The sequence below is a fragment of the Mytilus trossulus genome, chromosome 6, assembly GCF_036588685.1.
Source record: "Mytilus trossulus isolate FHL-02 chromosome 6, PNRI_Mtr1.1.1.hap1, whole genome shotgun sequence".
Taxonomy (NCBI): domain Eukaryota; kingdom Metazoa; phylum Mollusca; class Bivalvia; order Mytilida; family Mytilidae; genus Mytilus; species Mytilus trossulus.
In genome coordinates, this window is record NC_086378.1 from 46,187,894 (window position 1) to 46,214,650 (window position 26,757).

The 26,757-nt window shown below is 32.6% G+C and overlaps 1 protein-coding gene across 1 annotated transcript; it reads right to left on the reverse strand.

Moving 5' to 3' along the window:
* Window positions 1–3,344: 3,344 nt before the first annotated feature.
* Window positions 3,345–26,550, reverse strand: LOC134721435 (b(0,+)-type amino acid transporter 1-like). Its single transcript, XM_063584463.1, has 13 exons — window positions 26,222–26,550; window positions 18,359–18,502; window positions 17,262–17,363; window positions 15,583–15,822; window positions 14,995–15,120; window positions 14,477–14,576; window positions 12,036–12,080; window positions 11,413–11,536; window positions 9,751–9,854; window positions 9,198–9,294; window positions 8,216–8,365; window positions 6,554–6,722; window positions 3,345–3,873 (listed from the first exon to the last, which is right to left on the reverse strand). Exons 1-13 carry the CDS (start codon window positions 26,241–26,243, stop codon window positions 3,800–3,802), a joined length of 1,497 nt encoding a protein of 498 aa, XP_063440533.1. The 5' UTR covers window positions 26,244–26,550; the 3' UTR covers window positions 3,345–3,799.
* Between the last annotated feature and the right edge of the window lie 207 nt (window positions 26,551–26,757).

Sequence of the window (26,757 nt, forward strand, 5' to 3'; positions counted from 1 at the left end):
TTTACTTGAATCGAATGAAAAAATTCAGAAAGATTGTCTTTTGAATAGCAATACATTTTATTAAAAGATAATCAGGATATGAATATATACCCCCGGTACCCGACTCTTTCGTTAGTTACGTTAATGTTATTCAATAGAATACACGATTATCTTATTAGTTGATCATTTGATAGAGTAAAAGGTATACATAAATTTTAAAAAGTTAAGAACTGACACGAAGACGAATATAAATACATGTAGGTCACAGTATGATTTCCTATTCAGTGTGTATCGTTCTGAACATGCATGAAACATTTGCCACTGGACGTTAAACAAACAACCACAAATCAATCAACATTTTCAGTTTGACTCAATAAGATTTTCAAAATCTTACACACAAATATATTAAATCTGGATTTATTTTATGAAAGTCTACATTAAAATTCATCTGACATATATGATAATGTTTCTTTATTGTAGCGATAAATTAACAAAACTTCACGTTATTTGTCTCTAAAATTAAAATGCGGGACTACAATGACGGTTTCTTTTACACATATCATCGATTGAATAAAATAAATTTCCAAATCGGCAACAAAAATCTATAAGACGAATAAAGTTTTGAAGTAAATCATAGTAAATTATAGATTGCATGTTTATCAAGGAAAATATTGACCTCACACAGGTCATTATTGTATGCCTTGGAGCATATATCATTTAAACATGGTATCGTCCGGGTTGATTCTGAAAAATAATGACCTGTCGTTCTGAAAGAAAATAACTCCATATAGGTATATAATTGTTCATAAGCAAAAGCTCAAAGGAGTAGGGGCATTAAGCCCTAGTTTTGGCCTAAGAAAATGAAATGTTTGATAACTATTTCAAATTGGCACATAACGTTTAGAAATGCATAGGATCAAGTAATATAAATGAAAAACATGAAGATTTTTATCTGATGACGTCACAATTACGTCATAATATGTACTATTTTCACAAAAACGATGAAAAATACAAAATTTATGCCGTTTTTTACTTTATTTCCTTTTAGGAAACTTCCTGCGCAGCCGAGAAACAACAAAATAATTTACCAAAACCTTTATTATAATTATTGGCACTATCTCACCAAATATAAAGTTGTTTCTTGGGTGCGCACATACTTTTTCAGTCTAAAATATACTTCAAATTTGATGAAAAAACAATGAAAATTACAAAATTTAACAAAATATGCAAATTAGGTTAAGATTTGTTGCCATAGTAACTTGTTCTATGTCAAATTTGTTTTGTTTTTCTTAGTACTTTATACCTTAGACAAGTTTTCAGTAATTTAAGAATATGTATGATAACTTTAAAATTTGCAGTAATTTTTGGGCCAAATAAGGGCCTTATTGCTCCTACTCCTTTTGAATGTCTCACTAAACATGCCATTTTGAATACTCATCAAATCTGGAAATCCAATATAGATCCTTTGACGCACGCCGTTTTGCTTCTCTTAAAGTTAATGCAAGTCTCCTGTTTTTTTATTGTCACCCTAAGTTGACTTTATCTTTTCGGTTTAAAAAATATCAACATTATAAAATACTGCAGCCTACATTTATTGCTCTAGGATTTTAAATTTACAGTTATTAACATATGTTATTGTGTGACACAAGTGACGTTAGAGGTCTTAACACTCTCAGATGAAAGTCCATTCTGGTTTGTGGTTACCAGTTAAAACCGTTATTATTATTGAGGACACTGTACTGATGATTTTTGCTTTTCAACCCATTGGTTACAAGTATAACTGGTAAACGTAAAAATCCATATGTATCCATAGTATGCATACATTTATTATGTTTGTGTTCTTTTTTTTTTTTGTTGAAGTTAATGTAATTGTTAAAGTATGTACTCAATAAACAATAATTGACAAATGTCATGGTTACCATTGAAAATCTCGATTGGCACTAAAAGAACAACTGCGTTCGAAAATGTTGTTGTCTCATTGGCATTTATCCCACATTCACCTTCATTCCGCCATGCTCTTCAATTCGTACTTTATATGGATTTTATGAAGACGGAACGCGCATCGGGCGTACACAATTTTAAGCTTGGTATCTTTAACGAGTTTGTTTCATGTATACATAATATACGTTCTTGCAATTTGACATAACGAAAATACATAATCATAATGATAATGAAGAATTTAATATGTTACGACAAAGCTCTGCCATTTATTGCTTATGCTTTTAAAAAAAAAAGCCAATAGCAACCCTCCTTTTCAATTGTTGGGGACATTCCGTGATCCCCTTTTAATCAAAATCCATGATTATTAAGCTGCAACTGCCTTTCATTATCAGTAGCCCTTTTCACAAAACAATCTTAAGTATAAAATTAATCTTACGATAAAAATATTTAGTTGAATAGTTAAGGACAGTTTAAGACTTTCGATAAATTGTAGACTTAAGATTTTTTGGAGAAAGGGCGACAGGCCTGGTGACACATGAGTATGGCGGCTACATTTTAATACAAATAATGAAATATTTGAAAAACATCTGTCCAAAAGTCCTAAATCCCACGATTTCAGGCACAAAATATACTACCATGTAAAAGAGCCAGCAGAACATAACAATCACAAAAGGGGGAAATGTACGAAAGGAAACGTACCTGGTGTAAACCTTTCTGTATAATGATAAGAATGTTTTAATCTTTTTCTGACATTCGTTTTAACGTATGAATACACAAAATAATCATAACAGCAACTAAAAGGTCTAGCATAGTCGAGAAAGACGTGTAGCTCAATAGGCATGATCAAAATATTAATGTTAATGTAGGATAACAATCAACTTCATGAACATTTTAAAGATGAAGTCTCATTTTGTCAATTATAAAATTAGCTCGACTGTTTAGATTATGTCGTATAAATGAGAGAAAGAAAGAAGTTCAAACTCATTAGTCGAAGACAAACTGAAAACGTATGTCAAAAACGACAAACAAAACAAACAGTCCACAAATCACAACACATGACACGGAAGACAAAGCAACACATATCCACCAAAACCTGTGGTTGATCTTAGTTGAATGGGAATAGTGAGCATACAAAGCTATACCTGTGATTCACGTCCTATTAACCCTTTAGATATCTGTAAATTTTGCTCAAAATATATTTTAATGTGATGTTGCGTCTTATTGACAAGAAGACGTTTCTTGCAATTCACAAAAATATGGCAGATAAATTAAAATCGGTGAGGGGGCTGGAGGGGGAATTGTATGAATGGATACTCCATACCCCTTGTTTTTCTATTCTTCCTAAAATATCAATATGATTGAAAACTATCTGGTTTTAACAGTATTCTTCCTTTTATATTCAATATATTGTTTACAGCAATTGTTATAACAGATATAAATGTAACTACATCTAAATTTATACGACTGACATTATATCATATGTACTACATTACCTTTCGTACGTCAATCACGTAACTTACATAAACTTTACAAAAATACAAGAACAAAATTCACGGACTTCAATGGTATATACAAAAACAAATAAAACATCATAATAAAGATAAAATATTGAATCAATTATAAAACTCATCTGTCCATGAAAACACGACGTCATACAAAAATTCCTTTGGGTCATAACATCATTATATTATAATAACTAAATCATTCGTTCAACATTACCGTTTGAACTATATATTTACTGTGCCTCTGTTATATGTTCAAGTTATATAGCATTATATATAAATATCTCTCTGTGATAGTGCTCACGATAATAATGTTCCACGAAAATGTTTTTACATAATACTAGTATACATTTAAGACAATAGTCGAGGTGTTTAGATTATCCAAAATCAGGTTCTTCGTATGGACTTGGTACAACTTCCATAATTTTTTGTAGAAATCTAGTAACGGCGTCTTCATGAAAAATACATGAAATATGTTATTGAAACAACATACTTTGATAAAAAAAAAAGACTTCATATAATAATGTAATGTTATCAACAAACATGTTATTCCAACTAGATATCGTGTTGCTTTCTCAAAATATTATCTCAAAATCTTGTAATCTTAGTCGTTTGAAACTATATTTTATTTACTAGAAATACATATTTCTTTGGAATATGTTTTACGTATTTAAAACATTATGCATGTATATGTTATGTGTCATGTGTACTTTTGTTTTTCTGTTTGTCTTTTTCATTTTTAGCAATGGCGTTGTCAGTTTGTTTAAGATTTATGAGTTTGACTGTCCCTTTGGTATCTTTCGTCCCTCTTTTACTGTTAGTCTTGTATTCCTGTATTTTGTTTAAATGGATCTTAGTCGTTTCATCGAAGGGGCGAAAACCTTTATATAGCAAAACGAAGTATATTATAGCGGACCTCATTTCATTGCAGGATGTAAATTGAAATAAATGGAAACTGTGTCCATGGGACATATATGATGTCCCGCATGCACATAAGGTTATAAAGGTCCATAACTCAAGACCCGTAAAATGGTTTTCGGAAATAAGCATTGCATAAAAGTTTCATAACATATTGATGAGGGAAACTAAAGTAAGAGAACGGAAAGTAATACGGACGTACGAGCAAACAAGAGTAATATTTCTGGCACCCTAGGCCACCACGGGGCATAAATAGCTAAATTGTTTCAATGGCTATATGTCATATATACATGATACATATTTGTTCTATAAAAATAAACGTTAACCAAGAATCGATGACCTTTTGGTAAAGAACGAAAGGTTTTCATTGTAATAATGTTACCAAATAGGGAATACACTGGATTTAAGATATCGGATTTTATTATTCTGATATTTGACATGAGAGTATGGTCAGCAAAATATAACGGAATGTAGAAATTTTACTTTAAATCATGTACAAGAACTTTCTTGTAACAGAAGTTCTTTGACTTATTAAATCTTCAGAAATGTTCTACTAATGAATCATTGGCTTTATATTTCCTATAATTCCCCGATGATTCCGTGTGAAGAAACATTTAATAAAAGACCTCTCGTTTGAACTTGGACCCCCGCAAAGCCAGGTGTGTGGAAAATAAAGGCAACAGTAGTATACCGCTGTTCAAAACTGATAAATCCATGGACAAAAAAACAAAATTGGGGTAACAAACTAAAACCGTGGGAAACACAACACACACAGAAACGGACCAAGCATCAGACAAAATCCCACCAGAATAACACATATAACATCTAAACAAAATACATGAATTTGGGATAAACAAGTACCGTGCCACGTCTTATCTTTATATCTCAAAAATAAGAGAAAACAAAAGACACAACATTAAAATGCAACACACACACAGAAACGAACAACAATATAACAATGGCCATCTTCCTGACTTGGGACATATTTAAAGGGGATTAAAATGGTGGGTTGAACCTGGTTTTGTGGCATGCCAAACCTCGTAATGAAAGAATGTAAACAGATGTGCACTGGAAGGTTAAAAGTAATAAATGATTCGTTAAGAATAAACAAGTAAAACTGCGAGCTTCTGCTCACTGATGATACCCCGCCATTTCGGTAAATAGGAAGTCTGTTATTGGTGAATCTGAAATCGATTTCTACGGTATAGCCGTCGTATATAAACCCTGAAACCAAATCCAGAAATTCTTATATGATATAAATCTTGAGAAATTGGCGACGAAACATATTCATGGCACTGATGGTAGGACGGACAGACAGAGGCTAAATAGCAGGGGTTGAATTTAAGCTTTTTTGTGTACTGGCCAGCCGGACCAGTGGACTAAAAATATACTGGTCCGGCTCTAAATCTACTGGTCCTGCTAAAATGACATGACAGTAAACAGTACACCCCACTTGTTTTAAAGATGGGATATGATAAATACACCAAATAATTTAACAACTGTTATTGAAAAGTTTGATTACCAAATGGGAATCATGGGTATTAAAATCTAAAAAAAACTAAAAAAACTCGATTCAATTATTTTGCAGATGTTCGTTAAAAGAGGGACGAAAGATACCAAAGGGACAGTCAAACACATAAATCTAAAACAAACTGACAACATCATGGCTAAAAATGAAAAAGACAAACAGAAAAACAGTATTACACATGACACAAGATAGAAAACTAATTAATTCTTTGTTGATTGTTTACAATTGTCACTATCCGATAAACATTGTCAATCAAGTTGAAAGTTAATTAACTTGCAGTCAACAGTCACTGAAAGAAATAGTATTTTGCAAAGAGGACTTAGTAAAGTATATATTCGCATGCATTGCTGCAATATTATCCTCAACATTAAATTTTAGGAAACTCGTTTCAAATCAAGGGTCTCATGTTTTTGAGGCTGTGGTTATTTATCAAAATTTATGTACGCATTTAAATAGTACATCTGTGTTTAAATTTTGAATGTTGAAGACCGTAAATTACTTACCATTGAATATAAATATAAGTTTTATCAGAAAAACAAATCAATTGTTTGGGCTTTTGATTGTGCCATTTAATTTGGGACTTTCCGTTTTGAATTTTCCTCGAAGTTTAGTATTTTTGTGATTTAATTTTGTCTTAATCAAAAAGCGTGAGGAAACCGGTTCCATACCCTAGGAAATATCTTACCGAAACGTCCTGTCATCAATTGAAAATGAACCAAGGGAATATAAAACAGCAATCCTCCAATCATGAAGAGGAAAGCGTACAGGAATTCTAACCGTGGATCTTGCACTATTGGTGCTACTACCAAGTATAAAGAGCAGGCAAGGAAAATTACAGGTAACAAAATGAAAATCTGAAATAAAAAATGATTGTTAATGCGATTTCTGTCGAGCCTTCATCTTTTGTTGCAGAAAGCTCGACATAGGGATAGTGTTCCGGTGGCGGCTACGGCGGAGGCTGTGTTAGCTAACTTATTAAAAGCTTTATATGGTAGAAGGTGGAAGACCTGGATGCTGCATACTCTGTATATAGATGCCTCATGTTACCAAGTTTCCGTCAGTCACATGTCCAATGTCCTTGACCTCATTTTCATGGTTCAGTGACAACTTGAAAAAAGTTAAGATTTGATGAAATGTGAAATTCTCTCTTATTATAAGTAAGAGGATAACTATATTTGGTTATGTGCATACCTTGCAAGGTCCTCATGCCCGTCACTTGACCTCGACCTCATTTCATGGATCAGTGAATAAGGTTAAGTTTTTGTGGTCCATATCTCAGCTACTATAAGCAATAGGTCTAGTATATTCGGTGTATGGAAAGACTGTACAAGTGCAACTGGCAGGTGTCATCTGACCTTGACCTCTTTTTCATGGTTCAGTGGTTATAGTAAAGTTTTTGTGTTTTTGTCTGTTTTTTCATATAATGTATGCAATAGGTCTACTGTATTTGGTGTATGGAATGATTATAAGGTGTACATGTCTAGCTGGTATGTTTCATGTGACCATGGTGTAATTTTCATGGTTCAGTGGTCAAAGTTAAGTGTTTGAGTTTTGGTCTTTTTAACTTATACAATATGCAATAAGTCAACTATATTTGGTATATGAAAATATTTTATGATCTATATGTTAGTCGCTCAGATTTAATTGACCTTGACCTCATTTTCATGGTTCATTGCTCAGTGTTAAGTTTGTTGTGTTTTGGTTCCTTTTTTTTAATTTAAGCAATAGGTCAACTATATTTGTTGTAAAGGAGCATTGTTAGCTGTGCATGTGTGCCTGGCATGATTCATCTCACCTTGACCTCATTTTCATGGTTCAGTGGTCAATTTTTAAGTTTCTGGGTTAATGTTAAGATAATGTTTAAATTGTAATAAAGCTGTATGTTTAGGACTATCAACATAATATCAATAATTAGTAAAGAAGGCGATACATTTCAGCGTGTGCATTCTTGTGATCTTTAGTCATACTGACATTAAAACATTTCAAATTTACAAGGCTTGTATCGTGGCATATATGCATAATCAGGACGTAGGGATAGGGCTCTCATTTCAGCTGAAATTATTGATTTTCACTAAACAGTACTCTGCAATTTTAGATGAATTTATCGAAAAACGAGAAAAAAGGGGTTTCAGTAAGGGGATTTAGATGACACCCCTCTAAATTATAAGATTATAAATGATAAGACATAAATTGATAGAATGAGCCTGAATCGAAAAATAAGAGTTTCTTCGATCTTTAAATGAATGAAATAATTAATTGATGCATTATAATCTAATAAATGAACTGCTCAAACATTGCAAATAAAAACTCATCTTTTTTTATCAGAATGTGGTTTGGAAAAAAATACCTTTATAGGCCTGTGTGCGTCTGGTAGTCTCCATCGTAAGATGAATAGGGAAATTATTGCCAACGCGTAAAACATCCAGGAGGCAAAGCTGAAAAAGTCTATCAAGCTTCCTATGTCACCGGGAATTAGCATAAGAAGTGCAAGCGCAGACTACAATGAAAAAAGACCAATTGATAAAATACCATGCAAATATACTTAATTGATAAATATTAACTTTGTTCTCGTTTGTTTTACTATTTAGTCCTCATATTTTCGCAAAATCCCTTTTTTTTTAATCAAAAACATTCACATCAGGTTACATCGAATCACGTTACAGCATTCTGAATGCATCCATTAGGAAAGTGTATTCGTGTCTAATGAATTCAAAAATTGTTCATGTTGTTATGTATTGAATTTATAATTATAGCAAAACAATTTTACTTCAAGAAGAAATTTTATGTATTGAGATACTAGTAATCACTAACGTTTACATTTTGTACTCAATCTTGTATAACCGATATCCACAAGTATTGTCAATGAAAATGAGAAGATGTGGTACATGTTAAATGTCATGTAAGCTCAATGTCATGGATAAGCAAGCACTTCTGATTCGAATCGTTCAGACTTGTTTTACCCTTTTTCAGAAATTATCATGTTTTTTGTTTTTTTTAGTGTTGACATTCATTACGTCAAATGTGTTTCACGTTCGGATACCATATGTGAAACTTAGATTTCCGTGCACCAAAAAAATTGGCTCTAGATGATCTGTTTTAATTTTCCGTGTAATATTTTCTTCCATTTTGATAACGGTCTTTCTTCGACTAATGTTTTATCACGGTTTTTTTTGTCTTCTGTACGTACTATTTTTATATGTCGTTGACAGTTATCGATACATAAAATGGCAAATAAAAACATGGAGCCTAGCATATCGAGGACAACGGGTCATTTCGGATACCAAGGGAGATAATTGACAATTCAAACAAACTGAATGAAACAAGCTCACTGTAAATATTAGGCATGGTATCGGCGTGTATCTTTTACAGTTGACATATGACAACACTTCTGGAAACTGATCATCACGTGCAGCTGCATACAGTGTTCTGAAAAAGAAACAAACACAAAGGAGTGGCACTAATAAATATAAAGTCGTCTCCATTAAACACAAAGAGTATAATTATTGAAAATGTTCCAAAATTCCAATTTATAACAGCAACATGAGTGACAAACATGTGCCAATATTTGTCTAATACGATCATTACACTTCAAAAACCCTTGAAAAATAGATTTGCAGTACTGTTTGAAAAAATGAGAGAATGCGTGTAATATTATTTGTGAAAGATCAACATCAATCTAACCACAAATGAAAATAAAGATGAATTAATCTTACTTAAAATAATGTAGTGAAATATTGCCTAGACGTCGATGATGTAATTTTGTGACACGCATACGCATTCTTATATTTTATATAATCTCTGAAATGAATTATTCTTGAAACAATTTTCAGAAGATACAAAGAAACAAAGGAGTTTGAAAATTAAGTTTACACATATCATTACCTTACACCTGCAAATAATGCACCGTTGGCAGCACCAAATGTTGAGCACATTACAAAAATGGGCATTATTACACCTACTGCACCAAGTACATCATCTCCCCAAGTCTATCGATAAAATAAAGAGTAACATTATAATACTGGTAACTTTGATAACTATTTATATCACTGGGTCGATGACACTGCTGGTGGACGTTTCATCCTCGTGGGTATCACCATCCCAGTAGTCAGCACTTCGGTGTTGACATGAGTATCAATTAAATGGTCATTTTTATACATTTCCCAAATTGTAAATTTTTCGAAAAACTAAGTATTTTTTTATCCCAGAAATATATTACCTTAGCCGTATTTGGCACAACTTTTCAGAATTTTGGTCCTCAATGCTCTTCAACTTTGTACTTAATTGTTTGGCTTTATACAGTCATGTAGCTGCTTGAATCTGAGCGTCACTGATGAGTCTAGTGTAAACAAAACGCGCGTCTGGCGTATTAAATTATAATCTTGGTTCAAACAAACAAAATTAGTTTTAATTGTGAGATATAAGTCAAAACCAAGAAAACAGCTCAATTTGAAACAAGGAGAAGGGTAAGTTACAATTAATTACATATTAAGAATAAGTTAAACGAGTAGAAAACATAGAAAACGAATAAAGTTACCAGAATACCGTAATTGATAAACTTTCTTCAAAGGTTAAATTCGTAAGTGTGAATAGGGCACATATAAACGTATAAAAATTGCAATCCAAAACATAGGTCAACATTAACTATCTTTCAGACAAATATGTTCGAACAATCCTCTCTGGAAAATATTGGCTATTATAAAATTATGCTAACTGTCATCGCTTGTCATCGCTTGGTACATGCAATGAATAAAAGTCGTCGGTTGTACAAGGTTTTTAAATATCAATGTATGACAAAGTGATTCCAGTTAAATGAATAAATCCTTGTATTTTTTATTAACTTTAAGACCGAAATATGATTCCCTTTTACATCCAAAATAGCGAGTTTTATAAATGATCATGAACATGAAGAATACAGGCCTACATTTGTAATATATGTTATTTAACGTCCAAGTGCACACTTAAAAAATCTAGATAATTGCAGACTACGTATTCATACATTTACAAACAGCCAATTAGTAATTAGTAATTAGTAATCTGACGAGGACTACGTACGCTGTGTTGTTGGAAAACGTTGACAAAGATTTTTATATTGAGGATTGGTCTTACGAGAAACGGTTAGAATGTTGTTTTTAGAAGAAGGGCCAAAGAGGTCAAAGGGATATTCAAACTTATTCGAGAATAAACAAACAGACAAAGCTATGCCAAAAAAAAAGGAAACGACAAAAAGAAAACCAAAAGTAAAACATAATAATCAACACAAAGGCTGAGTATTTAATGTTGAAGATTATTTTGTGTAGTACCATTTCACTTATATTTTATTTATAAGCTGTATCAATCTACAAACGCAGTATCCTGTTAAAAACTTTTTATACCGGAATATTTCATCAACTTAAAGAAACTCCTATTGTACAAATATTAATACTGCAGCATAAATAGATATTATATACTTTCCAAATATTCCATAATTGTATAGAGAAGAAGAAAAACACGAGTAGAAATTTTAAACTTGAAGTTTAGTTTTTAGAAATTAATAAATATACATACAACAGCAACAGCGTCACTTTCCAGTAGACCGTCTATTCCAAGTACAACCAAATACGAGATATTAGTCAAAATGTACAATATTGTTACTAGCAGCACACCAATTACATTAGCTCGTGGTAAATTTCTGCAAAGTGAGAATGTTACTGGTAATTCAAATAAAATATGAACACAAAATTACATAATTATGCTTAGTATGTGTAATGACAGTATTAAGATTTCTCAACAATTACAGGTATGAAAAGTAAGCAATTTTTTTAGTTCTCTGTTCTTTCTCTTTTTCAGTTAAATCAGTGAAATAACCTAATATGTTACATTTTTGGGTCGTGGTACAATTAGTTATATACAACAGCAAAAATCACACCCTCTGTCAACGGTAGTTTTGTTAAATAATATGTTTATTATACATACAGCACTTAATGAAAATTCGTTCACAATCAAACAAAAAGTACAAACAAAAAACAAAAATCATTGTGTTTTCACAGTGCACAGAAAGGTCAGTTAGTAAATTCAACAATTTACGTCTATAAAGCAAACTTATTGGGTATTATATGCAGCAAATTCTCTTAGTTACTAAAATTCCTCATAACATGGTTAGTCGAGAGATAGTCACTACTAAAACTTACACGTAAGGATTTTTCAATTCCTCTGAAACATAATTCAATGTATTCCTGGAAAAAGAGAACAGATATTCGTTTAACAAAATTACTCTGTAAGGGCTAGGCGTGCGAATATTTCACAAAGCCTTTGTCTCTGAAATTTGTTTTAGATAAAACACGCACACTGACTTAGTATTAGATATACACGGTGTATGCCAGCGTGTTCGCTTTTAAACAATGTTATTCCAAGAAGTATGGTGGCCGGTTAAGGCCATTTCGCGTTTTCGCGTTTCCGCCTTTTCATATTCTATTGGTCGAAAACGCGATGTCGTAAACGCGAAAACGCGAAAAGGCGAAGTCGAAAATTCGAAAACGCGAAGTCGAAAACGCGAAACGTTCGACTTCGCGTTTTCGCGTTTTCGACTACGCATTTTCGCGTTTTTGCCTTTTCGACTTTTCAACCTTGTATTTTCGCGTTTTCGACTTCGCCATTTTGCGTTTTCGCGTTTTTGACTTCGCGTTTTAGCGTTTTTGACTTCGCGATTTCGACTTTTCGACTTCGTATTCTTGCGTTTTCGACTTACGTCTTTTTGCGTTTTCGCGTTTTCGACTTCGCGTTTTCGCGTTTTTGACTTCGCGATTCGCGTTTTCGCCCTATAGAATACGAATACGAAAGGCGAAAACGCGAAATGCGAAATGGCATTAACCGGCCACCATACAGAAGTATACAGGATGTAAGATAATATACAAAAATAGCCTTTTGTATGTGTTCGATACAAGGATATTAAGTATACTGACATGAAAGAAGTATGTTGACATGAAAGAAGTATGTTGACATGAAGGAAGTATGTTGACTGAGGACGAAGTTGATATACTTCTTTGGGTCGATATATCCTGTATTGACCTCATACAAAGGCTATAATTGTTATATTGTTAATGTCCGACCATATTTGTATCAAAATCGCAAGTCTAAATTTATTCGATCATTTGGTTTTGTTGGAATTCTATAGAAAATAATAGAATTATGGAATTAACTTCGTACTTTTTTTGGCCTTTTTTACCTTTTTGGATTTGTGCGTCACTGATGAGTCTTTTGTAGACGAAACGCGCGTCTGGCGTATATACAAAATTTAGTCCTGGTATCTATGATGAGTTAATTTGTATTGTCACATAGATAATAACAACATATTAGTTGTAAGTTGTTATTTCATTTTAATCTTTTTCTAACTTTTTTGTGTACACCTTTTGTATTTGAAGATTTTTGTCTTCAAATAATCGACCATATTTGTTTTCTAAACTTTTAACAATCTCATTAATTCATTACATGACGTCATAAATATATCGGTTTTTAGATATTCTAAATATAACCGTGCAATATGCTTTTTGCTGTGCAATATGCTTAATGCTATCTGCCGTTTTCTATCTACCTTCGAAAATATAGTTTGACATGTGACTATCCCTGAACGAATAAAATTAGTTAAAATATACGAATTAATAATATTAAGGCATATTTGGTGTGCGCCAAAGCTCCGTGTTGAAGACCGTGCCTGGACCTATAATGGTTTCCTTTTATAAAATGTTATTTGGTTGAAGAGTTGTCTCATTGGCACTCATACCACATCTTCCTATATCTATATATAATATACTTTTTTTCAGAAACAAATGTCTGTAAAAGTGCAATAACTGTTATTAGATTATGTACATGTAATTTCAAAATTATATAACCCTTAAGCTTAATAAGACTACAAAAAAAGTAGAGTTTAATTGTGATAGGGCTGTTACTAAGTATATCACGCTCTTGTTATTTTGAATGTGTATGTACTACAGTTGTAGGAATTATCCCAGTTCGAGCATGTCCATGTGGATTTTATGTTGCATTGCACGTGTAAAAAAGGCAGATTCTAGCTTAGTCTATATGGACTCCGTTGTGCATTAATCGATCAATCATAATTATCCTTTTATCACAAATGATGGTCAGTGTACATCGGTTTGATAACTAATAAACGTGCAACTTGTAAATCATGTTACAGCTAATTTCCCAATGCATGTATAGTTAGACTTTGGTTGACTTGCTCGCTTTGTTTTTTAAACTGTCTGCTGAAGCATTGTACTTAAGATTGACATCTTCAAACACCATAGACACACATAGTTAAACATAAATATATTAAATCTAGATTTGTATGAATGTTATCACAATTACAGTTGTACAATATACAATTAAAGCAAGCAAGCGTACCAAAGTCATGCTCTAAATGCATTAGGAAATCAGCTCTAAATGGATAAAATGCCAAAGTATAAATTTTGAAACGCAAAACATAAAAACAAATATCCTGATCAAAATTACACCAGAAAACAAAAAAAATCACTAGATAACAACACAATAACATCAGACGACACTAAAAACCACCATATAGTATAATCGTGCACACATTTGAAAGTAACTTATCAACTGAAATTGTCAAACTTACCATCCATCATACGCCCATAGTGCGTCATAAAATGCCAAGGCAACACCTGACGCAGTGCCGATTGTCCCATCAAAACCAGTTTTCATTGTTGCTGTATGACCTGTGTGTGGTTAAAACAAGATATACAAGATATAAATATATCATGGAATCCTAGCTTGAAAACCAATGAACTTTCTTTTTTTTTATCGTATCGATCTGATTGAGTGAAGCCTTGTAAAAAAAACTCAATATTGATATTAAAAAAAAATATCCGATAAAAAACGTGGAATGTAAATGATATGAACCTTCAGAGTCTGTCATTATAGGACTAGCTACTGTCCCAGGTTACGGGACAGACACATATTATGAATGTTACTGACACGAGTCAGAAGCCAGTTGTTCAAATCTAATGTTGTCAAATCATATCACAGAATAACGTATTAGTTATAAAAGTAACAAATTAAAGAAAACGACTATTTGACACATTAAGACTGTGCTATGATTTAAAATGAGAAAATACATCTACCGTAAATGCTTACCTTGTCCAAGTCTTACAAGACCTCCAACGATGATAATGACCAGTGCTATCAGCTTAGCTGCTGTGAAGAATACTTGGACGCTGGCTCCAGCTCTCGTATCATAACAATTTATGATAGTCAAAGTCACTAATCAAAAAGAAAATATGTATACTACATGTATGTTTATGCCATACAAATTACTCGTAAAGGTTACCAATTCTATCGCAACATTTGAAATTCATTTGCTCTTTCTTTTATTGCATCTTTTTCATACAGCTGAAATATGCATGCTGGGTTACGTTATATGTATCATTCGTACATCAAAATATTTCAAAACAAACATTTTTTTACCGCAATGATTGTTATGTTAACTTATTCTAAAAAAACAATATCATTTGAATTGGCCACATGGTGTTTGATAAAGATAAGACTTAGTAAAAGTTTGTGTTCACATTTTGGGTTTTATTTAGTTGTGTGTTTAATTGTTATTTAAAAGTGTACTGTTTTTACTTTGCATTTTCGTATCTTATAATACTCAAATTATAATGCTTTCATATCGCCAAATAGAAAATATTGATAACACTACATTTACTTAAGGAATAAACATACCGATAGCCAATGCAGCAATGACTTTCAGAGGGACTTGAGGCTCTCCGCAGTATGGAAAAAATGTGACGCAGTACGACGCAAACGTCAGTGATATCACAGCAACACTAGATGGTGTCAATACGATAATTTTTGTCCAAGCAAACATGAAAGCCATCAATCGACCCATAGCTGCGTCAATGTAGGCATATTCCCCTCCTGACTTCTTTACAACACATCCTATTTCAGCATATGACAATGAACCTTAAAAGATATTGGGACACAATAAAGAAAACGATTTAAATTCAATTTTAGACGTCTTTTTGGTTTGTGTATGTGTTAATGTCAGATTGACGTGTTCCAAGTTACTAAAGATTAAGCTATTAATGTACTCCATCTTTGTTTTCCCATGGCATAATTGGTTAGTTTCGACTTGTGAGTTTGAATTTCCTTTTGGTATCTCTTGTCATCTCTTTTCTCAATTCATATGTAAAGATAAAGTATGAATAAGAACTATTGCTTTGTCTAATAATTCATAAAAACATATTTTTTTTATCTGGATGCATTTGTCTGATTTTAAGCAAATGTGAATAAAAATAAACTCCTGTATATCATTCGGAATTTTTCACACACATGACGTATGCTAGAAGCACGCGTTATGCGCGTTATGTGAACTAAAATAGAACCTCATACAAGTACAAATGTTTGTCGCAAATTGATGAATCTCTGAGTATTGATTGATCGTGGCATTGGCATGATTAGTAAAATAAAATAAAAATGTATTCAGAATAAAGCTACTATAGTTACACATGTTCAACGTTTTATTTCTGACTTGTTTTGTAGTGTTTTGTGCGTTGTCAATAAACGTTTTTTTCTCTTGATTATGAAAATGAATCAAATATACAATTATCATAAATGTATTTTCAAATTATGTCGGAAAATCAAACGAGCAAAATCCCTGATAAAACTGGAAACATATCAGCTGATATGTTGGCCATATCATACACGCATAAGAAGTTACTTGTATTGGTACTAAGCATCTTTAAGACATATACAGATATTGATTGATTGATTTTTGGTGTTAAATGCTACTCTCTGCACTACTAGCTACATGCATTTCGTGGAGGTAAGTTTTTATTGATGTATGAGGCTCAAGTGCCAGTAGAGAAAAACGGTAGATACCTTCGGAAGGAAATCTTAGTCAACATATAGATATGACGCTGCTTTATACTAGACATAATTCCTTGGTTGTCGTTTGTTTATGTGTTACATATTTGTTTTTCGTTCATATATTTTTTTTTTGCATAAATAAGGCCGTTAGTTTTCTCGTTTGAATTGTTTTACATTGTCTTTTGGTGCCTTTTATAGCTGACTATGCGGTATGGGCTTTGCTCATTGTTGAAGGCCGTACGGTGACCTATAGTTGTTACTGTCTGTGTCAATTTGGTCTTTTGTGGATAGTTGTCTCATTGGCAATCATACCACATCTTTTTTTTTATATATAAACTCTGAGTTGAAGGTTTATCGTACAAACGCAAGAAGCTTTATTGAAGACGACCACCTTTACTTAGACACCGTATTTACCACAGAAATACTATGAGCGTAATGACGAAGCATCAAACAAACCATTTGAAAGTCCGTTGATTGAACCAACGACTTCACTTGGGACCACCGAGACATAGGCTACATAACTTAGTACATACCCAAAAGAGACAGGATTCCTGCAGAGCCCCATACTATCAAGCTTAATCCAACAGATCCAGTTTCTTGTAGAACTCCTTTTGGTGATATGAATATACCTGAACCTGAAAATTTATAACGTAGAAACAATATCAGTTATCACAAGGTGTAATCAAGGGTGTGTGGAATTTTAACATCGGTGAAAAAATTCCGTGTGAACTTAGAAGAAAAATTGGTGTGGATGATATATTCACCAATCAGATTGAAAAAATATTCCTTCATAAGATATAAACATTATGGTATTAGAAATATTACCGTAGCCTTAGATGCAAATACATATAAGTGTGTTTAAGGATCAACTTAGGTGATATAAAGTAAAAATAAATAAATCAAAAAATCAAAATTGATAATTTAATTAAGCTGGGAGAATACTAGTTTAGGATCAAAATAAGCTAAAAGTATTAATAGGTCATGGATTTCCTTTCAGAGATATTTGATTAATAAAATATGGCGGGAAAAGGCTGACTCGGACTTTTACATTATATTTGGTTTGGTATTATTTGGGTCTCAAATCAAAAGAAAGAAATTCAAGAATCTGCTTAAATTTGTCAAATGACCTTTTAGGAGTTATTAAGTCTTATGTTAAAAGATAAATAGGTGTTATGGCGCAAAATATTTTACCTTATATCGTAGGAAAAACACCAGGGAGTCCGAACATTTTACCCTTTCCTTAATGTACGCATAACAGTTTTGAACTATAGACGCTCAACTTTAATTGAAATTACAAATTGCATTGCATGTTCAATCAACATACATGAAAGTCGCACGCATAAAAAAGTTAAAACATAATTACATATAATATTGAAAGTTTGACTGTGGTTATCGTCTTCAAACTTGAACATGTGTCCTTTTAAATAAAAACAAGAACAACATAGCCGGATCATAAAGCTTACGCTTCCAGATATCCATAGTGTGTAATCTTTATTTCTTTTAAAGTTTTGTCTCATTTCTTTTCGTTTGGTCATTAAATGTCTTCAATTTATAATTTAAATGTTCGGCCGCCTTTGATCTTCTGATTTTTATTGAAAAATATTACCATTAGAAATAAAATGAAACTAACCTATGACACTCCCAACAATAAATGAGATTCCACTTATTATCCCAACGCTTTGCTTTAACTTTGCCGTATCTTCTACTATGACGACTCTAGGTTCATCTGAGGCAGTCCCATTGATTGGTCTCTTTCGTAATTCAACGTCATCATCTGTAAGAAAAGAAAAAAGAAAAATCATAATATTTTTAGACCAGATAGTTACTCGTGATCACTCGTCTCAGCTCGGCCGATTCCGTACTGTAATAGAGAGTACCGGATACACCCGAGGATTGCCGATTGAATAGTTACTATTATTGATCTATCGTAGAAAATTGTGACAACACTAGTTTACTGATGTTCAAATCTCATAGAACTATTAAGAAGACGATCTCATGAAAAGTATGAACTAGAATGTGTCCATAGTACACGGATGCCCCGCTTGCACTATCATTTTGTATGTTGAGTGGATCGTGAAATTGGGATCAAAAGCATAAGAATTAGAAAGATCATATTATACATGTAGGAAACATGTGTGTTCAGTTCCAAGTTGATTGGACTTACAATTCACCAAAAACTACCTTAACCAAAAACCTAGACCTGAAACTGGACAGACGGACGATCAGACGAACGAACGGACGCGCATACCGAAAAACATAATGCTCCTAATGGGGACATAAAAAAATAATGAAATATATATGAGTGGAAGTACCTGTGGTTGTTTTTTTGAGAAACAAGAATATGAGGAAAGAAAAGGTTTCTTGATTTTCCTTATGAAAAGTAAAGGAAAATTAATTTTTGGGGGAAATAACAACTTTTAAGAATTTGAGAACATTTTACAAGATGTGTACAGTATTTGAGATATTAGAAACCGGTTATTAGAATTGAAATATATGGTTTTTACTTTTTGAGGGTTTTTAAGGCGAAATCTTCAAAAAATTACCAATGGAAAATCCACAAATGGTACCAAGCATTTAAAAGAAGTTAGAAAAATTATATTTAGAACCAAAAATCAGTGCAATGTGTACATGTCTTTGTAAAATTGATAGACCAAATTTTTCAAAACTTTTAACATTTCCAGGACTTAGGGAGCTACCATTTCATTTAATGGGGGAGGGGGGGGGGTCTGGGGCTAGGATTAAATTTGAAAAAAATAGGCAGGACAGGAGTTTTGAGTAATAAAAAAACGGCAGGATGAGATACTTGCAAAAAAAAGGTCAGGACGACAATTTAGGTAAAAAAAAGTCAGGATAAACTAAAAAAAAAAGGCAGGACAGAACAGTGTGAAAAATAAAAAGGCAGGACAGAGATAACAGCTAAAAAAAAGGCAGGACAACATTGTTCATCCTAGCCCCCCCCCCATACAAATCAAATGGTAGCTCCCTTATGAATGTACAGTATTAGTGGGAAAAGATTTCAAGAATGTGTGGATTATTGTAAACAGTGAGTTAATATTAGTTTCATTACATATTATTACGCAACATATACCACGCGAAATATACATCAAGTAGAGTATTGGTATTTTAAAAGCATGCTCCGAACGGATACATTTGTATGAGCACTGCCCCCGGGGATGTATCGAATGATGCGACATATTTTCTTTTATTCAGTTACGTAATTCCAAGTGTGATGCATTACATTAAGAATAAAATAACTAATAAAAATATGAAGATATGGTTTGAAATTCAATTAGAAAATATTCCACCTGAGTCGGACCAATTGACGTAGAAGAAAGAAACTAGAGAAACTATACGGTCACATACATGAATAAAACCTAAACCGTATAGTAAGCTTTGAAATAAACAGAATTGAATTATGTAAAACAAGAAAAACAAGAAAAACTTTATCAAGATATAACTCTCACGGTTTAAGAATTAATTGTGTTGTATATACGGAGGGAGGGTACTACTGACAGACGAAAAACAAGTGGAGCAAAATTAACAAATCTAGTCCATAGTAATACGTTACAGTTGTTAATTCTCTTGTTCTATTATAAACTTATTACCTTTTCCAGGTACTTAACTATAACTTATTATTGGTATATTATCAAAAATTGTATGAACTTTTATAACTGTATTTTTCTTTATATATCAATATTGAAATTCATGTCAATAGAGTACTTTTGTAGACGACTATATCGGGGCCTTTTATAGCTGACTATATGCGGTATGGGCTTTGCTCATTGTTGAAGGCCGTACGGTGACCTATAATTGTTAATGTTTGTGTCATTTTGGTCTTTTGTGGATAGTTGTCTCATTGGCAAACATACCACATCTTCTTTTTATATATATATACGGTGTTGGTTTTTGTTGTCATTTTTGAAGGCCGTATTGTTGCCAATAATTGCATACATCGATCTTTTTAAAACTGTGGGAGATAGTTTTCTCAATGGGTATCATGCTTGAGGGTCTGGATGTGGAAGGGGGGGGGGGGTCTGTTATTATGTAAACATTTAATTTTCACCCCTTTTTTCTCTAAATTCATTTTTTTTTTGCCTGTTATTCTCTAATCTTCATTTTTTAAGGGCATTATTCTTTAAACATTTAACCCCATCCAAATCCTCATGCTTCTTCTCCTCTTTTTATATATTTAATGACTCTGTTGGGTCTTGTTGTGGTTGAAAATTGATACATGTACAAATGCAGTTGAAGGTGGACTTATAAAACAATAATTGCGAATAATTTTGCCCGATTTCTTGAGTACCTATTCTACAAAATACACATTGGATACAAAATAAGCAAAACAAATAACTTTTGAAAAGAAAGATGTAACATAATGAACAGATAAAAAAAACATATATAGTTCACAGAAGTAAACAAAGAAAGTTAAGAGATAAAAAAAACATGAAATCACATTTAGGGAAAGGTAAATCATCTGCTCCATATTCAGAAATAATAATCAATAGGGCCAAACAAGGATTTGGATAGAATGATGCATTTTTTTAAATTGTATTCTAATTAATTTGATTTCGTTTGATTTTACTTGAATTTATTTTAGTTTGATTTTCTTATTTTATTTTTTTGACATTGAAATTAAATGTCGAGATAGATTGTAATGTATTTTTACATTTGTTTTAACTAAAAAATAAATGTCAATGTGGCCTTCTTCTAACAGTTTTAACTTTCCGCTATTAGTTGAATATAGCCTTCTTTTTATGATATACATGTATATGTACATGAATTAAACTCGTTTAATTTTTCTTGTGTGTGCAGTATCGTATTTTTTTATGCAAAGCAATGACATTATAATTATTATATTAACTAAAGAGAAGACCTTTATTTATTAATAAAAATTTAAAAAAAAAACCATTTTAGATATAGCATATCGGTATGATAATAGTTTCACCATTATTGAATTTTCAAGGACTAATGGACTTGCATCTTATTGTGGGGTTCGGTTTCTTTTAAACTATCATATACCAGTATAACCTAATTTAACAAAAGAATTAAATACCTAAAGAAAAAATGTGTTATTTACATCCTACAGAGTGAGGTTCAGAACGAAGTTTACAGATTAGAAAATAATGGGTCAAATCTACAGAAAAATGGACCCAAAACATAAAGAGGAGAGAACAAATGGGATTTAAAAAAGCAGAGAATGATAAGGACAGTGCTACCACATATAAATGATTAGGTTAAATGTAAACTAAAAATTGCATTCAAGAATACAGAAATAAAAGACCTCATCTAGATCCTTAGTATTGTACAGTTCATAAATGTATGATGACGACCTTCAACGATTTAAAAGCAGTTTATTGCAACCCCTGTGAACTGGTATATCGTTTTGAAATAATTGAAATACAAATATAGTCTTTTTGTTATATTATGTAAGGGGAGTTTTTATTATGATATAGATAGCAATAAACATATGATACGAAATAAGATTTTGTTGAATTCGATTAGCTAGCTACTATTCAAGGCTATAGTTTAAATGTTGAACCTCGTGGAAGACGAGTGATTCACTTCTGGTCCCTATCAGACTCAATACAATAACTTATAAAGATCTATAAACTAAAAGATAAATACCACGACGTCACGTAGTTGAAATGATTTATATGAATGTAAGAATGAATGGTTTATTATAGTACAACCTGTGTATACAACAAATACAATTTACGTTACAGGCTTACGATGCACTGCCAATTTGAAACGCAATATGTTTACAAAATAGATAATAAATAGTTTTAGGCAAATTGCTAACTTATTAGAAAATGCAAGAGTTGAAGTTAAATTTATAAATGTGCATGTCCAAATCTAATTTTAAATTAGTTTGTTGTAAACATAAATAAAAGCATACAATATATGTGTTGTTCACTAGTGTCGTCATTTCTTTAGGTTCTTGGTCGGTAACTGCATTGTACAATTCATATTATTCATTGTGTTTTATTCATATGCAAGGTGCGATGGCGTGAACATGGGAACATCATTTCTATTATTATTAATTATTTCTTCTTTTTGGCCGATTATGGTCAATTCTATATACATTGTACTTTTAGCGATCCTTTCTATACTTTATTCTTCTCTATTCTGTTACTGGTAACCCATCAAGAGACCAAATTATGGATCAGAATGTTAACATTGGATGAAAGTAGCAACATCTTCATTGCTTGTCTTCTTTAAGATATAGTTGTCTTTCTCTATGTTTCTTGGGTTTAAGCATTTTCCGATATTCAGTGTGCATATTTTAGATTTTTTTTTATAAAAAGCTCTCTTCTTGTTTTGCCAATAAAAGACTTTTATTGTGTCATAGATTCAGTGTAGCTATATATGTTCTTGCTTTGTTTAAATTTGTCTTAATCCATTCATCACATCATCACATTCATCAATCCAGCAGTCACGTCTCAGTCATTACAGCTGAACGGACGTGCTGGGCCAGCTCTCCTTTATTCGCTATATTCGATGAGGGTTTACAGTTAGATGATTGATTGTTGGTTGCTTAACGTCCAGTGGCAAATATTTCATGCATATTCAGGACGAGAACAAGTTCACAATAAATGCAATAGGTAGGTTGATACAATAGAGGCCATCTAGGATGATGGTCGAAGAAATTTGGACTGCCACCGGAAAATGAGGGTATTTTGGATAGGACAGAAATTTTGCCTTGCAACAGGCCACCTACGGACCCCTCAAAGAGTTGTTGCAAGGGTTCTTAACGTGCAAAGAGCGTGGCATTCTCTTCACACGAGACATCGGATTTAACGTCCCCTCTCTGACCGGACGTGACTGCGAACTTGATACATCCCGCACAGCCAAACGGACGCCCCACTTCGGCAAGCGTTTTACTGCCGGTCGGGAGAAGACCAAGTGACCATATTTCTATACCCCAGTTCTTCCGGTTTACAGTTAGATATCAACGACTTACTACTTAAGATGACAGAAACCAATCCACGCCGTACAGATAGACGTAGTAGTTGGCGTACACGCGTTAACATGCACTCCAAAACCATTGTATCATTGGGAGTGCTATGCCGATTAACGTCCGAGGGCTGTATCCTAGGCTGTTGGGTGATACGACCATCATTTCACTGCCTCACGGCTTTGGTCCTGAAAATGCTTCCTGTCAGCTTTTGAACTACGTCCGAGATCATCTACCAGTGCTCCATCATCGAGGCTAGCGGGCTGCCAAGCTGACCAAACTGGCCCTGAAAGCAGCCGTTAGTGAAGAAGTAACACCAAATTAGTAAACAAACAAAATCAACTCATCAAAACCAAGATGGCGGCCTCCATTCGGCGTCCTTTGCTACCCGTTCCTGACCCAAGGCACAAAATATTCAAACGCTCACCAATCGCCTTGGGCACCGAGTCGACCGTGCGAGGGCTGAGAAGCCAGTCAAGGTCGTTAAACACTTCCATATATATATAAATTTGTCTTTTTGATTGAGTGAAGCCAATTTAAATGATATTTGTATGGCATTCTTTTTGTGTAGTAATGTTACATTAGTGTTTCATGTTAGGGTAAGGTTGGCGCCTATTCAAACGTTTAAACCCGCTCCATTTTTATGCTCCCTATCGTAAGTCAGGAGCCTATTGTATTTTTCTCGTTTTTTATATAGATTAGACAGTGTGGTTTACTTGTTTTGGATGGATTTACACTTATCATGTTGGGGACCTTTGAGCGTACTGTTCGGTGGAGAACACGCGTACGGCCCCGTGTTGAAGGCCGTATTTTGACAAAAATTACATTTTTTTACTTGTTAGCTTTTTATACATTATGATTTGTATGGAGAGTTGTTTCGTTGGCAGCAATACCACCTCTTCTTATGTACATTTATTAAAACTTAATCGTTATAATTTGAACAACATTTTATTTATTAGTTTAATTGCAAAGTATACTCAGTCTTTTTCTTGTATCTAATTGTTTTAGAATTATATGACGGTACGTAAAACTTTAAAGGTATTTATCAAAATACACATAGTTATTAAAGAAATGAAAGAAAATTACAAGTATGCATGTAAGAAAATAAGAAGATGTTGTATGATTGCCAATGAGACTAAGTTAACAAATATATGCATGTAGTCTTAGTGTTCTAATGTGTTAACACTTTCTCCCTTTTGCTCTAGTTATATTTTTCCCCACGTTCTTTTGCACTGTAATGATTTAATAAATTCGGTATTTTGGTTATCCCACACACATTCTTATATATACGAGAGATAAGTGGTGTAAGAATCGATTTACAATTATTTATTATCAAAAGTTATTTTACAGTCTATAACATTTTACAGAGTTTGATTGTATTGATAAATAATTATAGATATGAACGCGCAGGACCGGAACATGTAGCCTGGAGTCAATGTACTTTTGGCTTCTTAACCTGTTGAATTGTGGTCGACTTCAACCAGTTTACTTTAGTTTTACGTGTTTTATAAACACAATGTGTATAAATAAAATTGAGAATGGAAATGGGGAATATGTCAAAGGGACAACAATGTGTTTAAAAACAGGTGTCCGTTATTAATATAACAAAAACAATAATGATTATGCATTGTAATAATAGTTTTTTGATTAAACAAGTATCGATTTTGGAATTTTGAACTTTTTTATAACATAGCTGAGGAATAATGCCTTTTTCGCCATGTGCTATATATATTAACACTGAAGTACACACACTGGTCAAGTCATCATGAAACTGAGGGTTTTAAATAAAAGAGGCGTTCATTCCACACGTTTTCTATAATATTTATTTGAAGTCGTACATGGAATTGCATTTTTTTTCTAGAACATACAGATGTATTTTTAGAAGCTATATTTTGTTAAGAAATTGTACACACATTGTCGAAAAAATCATACTCTGAGGACTTCTATCTAACTATATCTTTTATATGACACAATTTGATTCAATATTATTCGCGGATACCAATTTTCGTGGATGTCATTGTTCAACAAAATATTAGTAGCATATAGAAAATGTAAAATCTCCAATATTAAAAAATGCACGAAAGTAAAGTTTTCGTTAAACCTGTCAAAATAGATACACTGTATCAAAGAAAATGATAAGAGACACAGTTTATGTACACAAAAAAATCATCAAGTTGACTAACAAACATATGAAATGACATCGCCCATTTATTATTGTTCCTTGACCTTATCATGCATATAAGCAAGTTCATTAAAACTATATTAATATACTTCCGTTTTGAGTAATACTGTAAGGTATTTCACATAAACGGGAACGGAATGCACTGACTGATAAATATTTGATACATTTGCACGATTTCAAATTCTTAACTGCAAAATAACAATATGTAAATGTATCTATAACTGAAAAGAAAGCATATAATGTGACACCTGCCAAGTTTATAGTTAAAAGTTCGTTAGCCCATAGGTATTACCAATAGTTTATATTTATATCTTTGAACGTTATTTTGTTGGACTAGTATTTTCTAAGGTTCTTACCTGAATATGATTTATTTTCCATCTTGGATATTTGGCATAAAAGGACTGCATCGACAGAATATACTAAATACGCTATTGATGTGTAGGTGTGTACAAATTAACTGGATTTAATTTTAAACTTATAAAAAGAAAAAGGACGTTCTGCTCTAATGAACCGTACAGCGTTTATAACTGCATAAATATGTAATAGTATACAAAAGTCATATATGGTTATTTAGTCATACTTTAACACTTTTATTACTATTTCGAACAAATAACTAGTGACCATCATTTAAATTTGTGAATACAAAATGACAGATTTAACTTAAGGATAGTAGCAATTACTTGGGTTCATTACTGGTTGATTCTATCAACGGCGGGATTTAAACATCTTGGACTAGTTTGCCTTGTATCCTCTATTTCGTCAATGTTTATGAGGTATGACGCACACATTAACACAGTTATCCTATTAATGATGTAGTAAGGTTAGGAACTTGTATCTCAGATGTTCGGACTCCTTCGTTTCTTTTCCTACGATACAGTGTAAAATATTATGA